The 7220-nt window shown below is 34.9% G+C and overlaps 1 protein-coding gene across 1 annotated transcript in view; it reads left to right on the top strand.

The window, feature by feature from the left end:
• Positions 1 to 2558: 2558 nt before the first annotated feature.
• Positions 2559 to 7220, top strand: part of adam11 (ADAM metallopeptidase domain 11) — a 70275-nt gene continuing 65613 nt past the window's right edge. Inside the window, exons 1-2 of the mRNA XM_056771224.1 lie at positions 2559 to 2895; positions 3134 to 3303. Of these exons, the coding sequence (XP_056627202.1) occupies positions 2835 to 2895; positions 3134 to 3303 (231 nt within the window). The 5' untranslated portion in view covers positions 2559 to 2834. The remainder of the gene's footprint in view (positions 2896 to 3133; positions 3304 to 7220) is intronic.

Here is a 7220-nt window from a genome sequence, read left to right as displayed (position 1 = left end):
TAAATATTAAACATATTTGCAAATTGGCTAACAAGTGTTTAATAAAGTTTAGGGTAAGGTTAGGGGGTGTAACCAAAGGAAGGCGAGGCAGTGGATATATGTGCATTAAAGATTTATTAAAAAAAAGAAAAAGTACAAAATAATGAAAGAACAAAGAATTAAAAGAACAAAGAAACAAGGAACCAAAATATTCCAAAGACTTATGAACAAACTGTAACATCCTCTCTGGTCTGTTAGCCACGCCAGCATCAGCTCTTTCTCCCAGTTTCACCTGCTCCCTTTCACCGGACCTTAATTTCATGTATTTCTTAGTATTCTTTATACCGTTTTCATCAGGTCCCCGGAAATTCTTCAAAAAGAACACAAAGAATGGCCTATAGTTCAACTCTAGCATCATCACAACTGGGTGTTCAACCGCACCACCGTTTCCGTTTAAAAAGCTTTTGTCATGTGCATTGTCAGGTCTATTTGTAAAGTCATTCTTTATGTTATTGCTAGTTCCGACCCCTATTATAGTTTACCTTTGGATGCTATTAACCTGTGGATGTAGTATACCTGTCGAGCTCAGATACCTGCCGTGTGTCACATCATCCTTCTGTCTAACAATGTTATACAAACACTGGGAAAATTGACAAAAATTAGGGTTAGGGTTAGGGTTAGGCTTGCAACAGAAAAAAGAACATACTGGGGTTTATCTTCTATCGATATACAGTGTGCTGTTTTTCTAAACATCCTGTGAGCCCGTGGTGATCTCAGACAATTGAATCCAGATATACTAATTGTAAACAGTGTTGGGTGTAACTAGTAACTATGTAATTGGTTACTGTAATTTAATTACTTTTCCCTTGAAAAGGTAAGTAGGGCATTACTCTTATTTTTTCTGTAACTGAATTACAGTTACTTCTGAAGTAATTAAAATAAATACATTTTGTAATATATGCGTATCCAATGATGGAATTGACATCAGAATTCAAAGCCTAACTTTAACATCTGTACTTTAATGTATAATTCTCACATTTGTTATACTTTGGTCAGCTAATTATTCTACTTCATGTAGTTTTATATTATTTATTTGAATGATTTAAAAGAGTTGTTTCATTTTTATCCTTGTTTTATCAAGGGTGATATAGGATAAAGTAATTAGTGATAAGTAATTGAATACTTTTATAATAGAAGTAATTTGTAGAGCAATCTAATTACACTATTGAATATGTAAAAAGTAACTAGTAATTAATTACTTTTTCAAAGTAACTTGCCCAACACTGATCGTGACCCTGGATCACAAGACCAGTCCTAAGTAGCATGGTAACAAAGACAAGAATACATTGTACGGGTCAAAATGATCTATGTTTCTTTTCAGCAAAAATCATTAGGATTTTAAGTTAAGATCATATTCAATGAAGATATTTTGTAAATTTCCTACCTTAAATATATAAAAACTTTATTTTTGTGAGTGGATGGCTTGCTACAGTGCCCCAACTTTAAAGGCAATTTTGTCAATATTTAGATTTTTTGCACTCTCAGATTCCTGAGTTTTAAATGGTTTTATCTCAGCCAGATATTGTACTATTCCAACAACTAATAAATTAACGGAAATCTTATTTATTCAGCTTTCAGATTATGCCAAAATCTCAATTTCGAAAAAAAATCCTTTAAGATTCTTTTACTGTCCATGGTCACATATATACAGTGTTGGGTAAGTTACTCTGAAAAAGTAATTAATTACTAGTTACTCATTACATATTCAATAGTGTAATTAGATTACTTTCCAAATTACTCTGTCCAAAAAGTATTTAGTTACTGAATACTAATTACTTTCTATATCATAATTCAAATAAATAAATAATAAAATAAATAAATAAATAAATAAATAATATTAATAACTGACCAAAGTATTACAAATGTGAGAATTATACATTAAAGCACAGATTTTAAAGTAAGACTTTGAATTTTGATGTCAATTACACTATTGCACACGCATATATTTCACAAAGTATTTAGTTTAATTACATCAAAAGTAACTGTAATTAAATTACAGAAAACATATGAGTAATCCCTTACTTTACTTTTTCAAGGGAAAAGTAATTAAATTACAGTAACTAATTACTTAGTAACTAGTTACACCCAACACTGCATATATCAAACAAAACAAGTAGCGGTACATATCAAAACAATAATAGCAGTTGGGTATAAACCTCCAAAGATGGCGGCGCCACCGCAACATGCAACATAGGGCGTGACGTCAGCTTCACATTCTCTTTTGACTGGGCGCGTCTCGCTTCAACTTCACATGACGTGTGAAGTGACGTCAAGTGTATTCCCTCTATAAAGGGTTATAACGTTTATTCATTAACGATTGATCAAATTGCATATTGCATTGTAAGGGTGAAATACGTTGTAGCTTGGAACACTGATGTTATATTTTGATAATTATAATACCTTTATCGTTATTAATATGAAATATAATGTAAACGCTTTATGTGTAAGAGTACAGAATGGGGAGTTTTGAATAATCTGGCATGTTAGTGCTGTAAAGGAGGAGAGGGGAGTAAGTGGGAGGTGCGGGTCGGACTCCGGCAGAAGGAACGCATCAGTACCAAAACGAATTTCACCCGCAATCTCCGCCCTAACGGAACACGAGAAAACCTCACTACGTGTCGAGCAGCGGCTCAAAACGTGAACCCATCATTATCGTTTTGCATTCTACGGATGCGGATTACTGCAAATGTATCTCCGTTAACGGCCTCCTTTTTAGTTTAGCAGCGTCGAGATTGGGCTGAAGCGGTAAATGTCGCGTTTTTTCGCTACGGTTAATTCAGCAGGAGTGTGTGATTATGTTGGCAACGCATGGTCTCATCCTGTGGGCTACGGTCACTGCGCGACTCGTCTTGACAGGTGAGGGACAGGTGTCGCGATTGAACCAGGTTCATGATATGTATATGTATCAGTTTGATGTGTTATAGGTATCATATGCGCCAACAGGTGCAAAGAATCTGAAAGGATGTTCTGTCGTGTTCTGTCCACATCAAGTATAAACGTGTTGGAATTGTCTTCATTCCGAAAGGCAGTGCTTCAATCAGTAATTGTACATACACACATGAATGTGTCATTTAATTTTGTTTGTATTCTAAAGGCTTGGGCAAAAGCATTAGTTGGGACCGATTAGAGCAGGGACGTGAGCAGAATACTTGTGCGGAGGAGCGCACGCAGCCTCAGCGTCTGTTGCAAGGGACTGACACGGATGTAGAGCTGCCGCACCAGCACCTGCGTACACTTGCGAAGACTGATGCTGATGGAGCTCATGTGAGTCACTCTCTATTTCAATTTTAAATCAAAAGTTTTCTTTATTACATTGTCTTGGTATTTTTGTGCAAGATTTTTTGTGCGGATTGTTAGTGCATGTTATTCTTTAAACAATTAACAAAAACTGTAAAGGCCTATACTCTGTTAGCTTTATGGTCATCTCTTTAATAAGGTATCCCTAAAAGTGGACCAAAGAAGCTTTAGTAGATAAACCCATTTTAAATGCTCTTTAGAAATAGAATGTGTCTATTTCAAGCAACTGACTAGCATTCATTAAGAGTGTCAATTGGCTCACCCAGTCTTGCAAAATTGAAATATCCATTATTTTTATTAGTTTAACACAGAGCAGTATGAATGTGAAGTATACATGCTCAGAGAATCTATTTGTTACCAACATTGCTAACATCCTTGTTGGCAAACTTTGTAGGATTTCTGTGAAATAAAATGCATGAATCAGAAGAAACAATACCCAACAAACGGAGAAGGGAAGACTCAAATTAAGTTTCATGTGCCCATTCATCGGGAATATCAATGGATGGAACTATCCTAAAATAGCACTTACCTGACTACGGAAAATGGAAAATCATTCACCAAAATAATGGTTTGAAAATGTTGAGACCTCAAATGGGTATTTGAACCACAAAATGTTTAAATTTTTGCTATCAGTGTATTAAAAACCTTTTGTAAAAATATATATTTGTTTAATGTAGGGTCGACATTTGGATTTTACTGGGCCATTTAGTTCAAAGCACAGAATGTATTGCACGACTTTCAATAGTCTCAACCCTTAAAATGTGTCCCCACGGACCGTTGCCTGAACATCTTATCACACTTAACTGGAAACACTTCAGCAGATTTAAAGTTGTCCTCTGATTGGTTGAATTCTACAGGATTTCCGGGAGACAAGTGTGTTGCGTTCTTTAACGGTCCATCTGGAAACAATACGAAGCTGTCTGATAGAAGAAGTGAGCTGCCATGTTTACATGGGTTACAAGGAGATCTCATCACAATCGACTAAATGCTGGTTTCTTGAAAGTATGCGTGGATACCAGCATAAACTCATAAACGTTGTTGTAAACCAATTGCCCATATAGTATACATATTACCTGTTTCAATCGATGATTGGCTTGTTAAATTATTTGGTTAAAACATTGTAGTATATCAAAAAATCTATTTTGGGGAGCAGTAGTAGCAGTTTACTGGTCCTTCTCTAAGTTCAATGATTTGATCCACCATATAAAAATGTACTTACAGCATTGATAAAAGTTATTTCGACATTGGAACTCTGTGGACATATACCATGGAAACCTTATCCATAACAGACTATAGAGCAGAGACAGATTTGGAAGTAAAAGCTTTTAAGAGATGCAAAGTGCCCATTAAAGGTTATATTTGTAAGTGTATACTTTAATGCACCATCAGTTACTTGCCGCAGAAAAGTGAAAGATTGCTTTGGGAAGGAATGACTTGTGATCAATAAATGGATGTGTCTCAGTTATAGATAATGTTAGTCTCTGTCGGATGCTACGTTTTTTTATCAAAGCCAAAAAACTATATATATAACAGCATTAATAATAAAAAAAAAAATAATACTATAAAGAATGACCCCGTGTTCTGTTACTGAATGGCTCTAAATTTCATTGTTACATCTGAACATAAACATGTTGGAATTGCATATTTATATTGTTATAAAAATCTTTGTTTTTAAACGCAGCACGTAAACCATTAATTATAAATACACACAGGAACGTGTCATAAAATGATGTATTCTAAGGCCTGGGCAACAGCATTAATAATAATAATAAGGAATAATAAGAAGTTGACTGTAAACTTGAGAAGCGTAAATGGAAACTCTGAAAGTGCCAATGAAAAATTAAGCAGCAAATTCATAAATTATTATTCGCAAAACCAAACTTTAAATAAAAATGATGTTTATTTGAAAACCACGGTACTTTCTTGAAATTTATTTTATAGTTTTCATTATCAGAATGTTTTTATTTTTCCTGATTGTATAATTTTGTTGGTTTCTTAAAAGTTTGTGTTCATTTTTATGCAAACATCTTATAAAAATAATCTTGAGTGTTTTTCCAGCAGTCAAGTTGATATATCCACAGTACAATATTGAGTGTTTGTCCCACCGTTCATAAGAACGTACTTTTTGTACCTTTCCCAATGTTGCAAACTGATCATATTTCACACCCACAGTGCTCATCTCTTGTACCCAGCAGCAGGGCCGCTGCTAGTGGGGTGAAAGGTGGTGACAATAATAGGCTCACAAAATCCAACAGTTATACTATAAAATCTCCTCCTTTTTATTTTATTTGAATACATAAATTGTATATGTGTGATTTTAATGAAATCCACAAAAGCATGCAAATTGGCAAAAACAAATAAATAATTGTGATTCCCCCTCGCCAAAAATGGTTAATGGTTTAGTTTAAGTCTGACACCTAGCTCGTGAACAAATCCAATCAGAGTTGAGGCAGCAGGCAGATCAGCTGAAGTTAGGGGTGTTCGATTCCATTTTTCCCACTCGACTCCCTTTACCGTTATTCTAAAAGGAACAGAAACATGAATATCAAATAACTGAATACCCAGGTCAGAAACATTTTACTGGCAATAATCTCAAAAGGTGCTAGCAAACACACGTGCACGTGTGCAATGAACACACCATCACCATGAGAGATTTTAGTGCAGCATGGAATATTGTAAGCCCTTTCTGGTCCTCACTTGAACCAATGTCAATAGTCGAGCGTGCAGCGCAAGATAATTACCCAAACCTTATAAACTTTTCCTTTATATGGTAAAGAAAACACATTTTGTTTATTTTGTTCAGACTCATGCACTGATTCGTTCAGTGACCATTTTTGTCATATAATAAATATGTATGCCAGTAGGTGGCGAAATGTAGTATAAGTAATTTTAATAATAATGCATATTACGCTACAATAAATCATATTCTGTTGTTGCGAACAAGAGTGACTCACATGCTGTATTAAGAGATTAACACGCTTTCTCTAATTCATTCGGTCAGAAGATGCTCGTTCATCAACGAGATGTCTAATTCTGTCAGGCGACTGATTAGGGCTGCGTCTAAATACCCCAACTTGTGGTCTTTGCACTTGACCACTTGACTACTTTCATGATGTACAAAGAGTTAATGAAGGTATAGCCTAACCTTAAAAAGTAGTAGTATAACCTTACACTGGAAAACTTTCCGCGACATCTCACGAGACCAGAGCAAAACGTCTCATGATTTATATCCAGAACGTGATGCATGATGAAATACACTAAGCCCACCATAGCGAGTCTCTGCTGACTGACAAGCATCTCTCATATCCGCTGACTTCACGTGCACGCACATGCATCATGTAATGTACAGTTAAAAGATGCACTCTAGGTCATCTCTCAATGCTCTGTCTACTTGGGGGGTGTATGCTATCAGTGATGCTAAAAAACTCGGACACATGTTAAACTCATGTTCAAGTCGTTCACTCTAAAACAAACATAAATTCCATTTAACCTGAGTGGTTGTCTTACGTTAAAACTATGGTAATTTCACGTAGGTAAAATGACATTAAACACAACTTCCACTTGTTATTTTGGTTAAAATCCAACCAAATCAACCTATATATGTGATTATCTGATTCAGTTCTTTACTAGCCCAAGAAATGTGATTTAAAAATTTTAAAAATTAATTTACATTTTATTGAAGTTGCAGCTAAAGTTAACCAACCCCCTTCTTTTAATACTACAGACCCAGATTAAAGACTATTTATCTTACATTTCAGAATACAAAGCAATGTTAGAAAAAAAACAATAAAGCAACGTTAGAACATGAACAGTAACAGACAACAATAAAGTTAGAGTACTCTTTATTCATAGGCTTGTAAATCTTAGACTTTTGTGAGGTAAGA

This window comes from Triplophysa dalaica, chromosome 17 (genome assembly GCF_015846415.1).
Source record: "Triplophysa dalaica isolate WHDGS20190420 chromosome 17, ASM1584641v1, whole genome shotgun sequence".
NCBI classification, from domain to species: Eukaryota; Metazoa; Chordata; class Actinopteri; order Cypriniformes; family Nemacheilidae; genus Triplophysa; species Triplophysa dalaica.
Note: the sequence above shows the minus strand (reverse complement) of the source record. Positions and strands in the feature narration are given on the sequence as shown.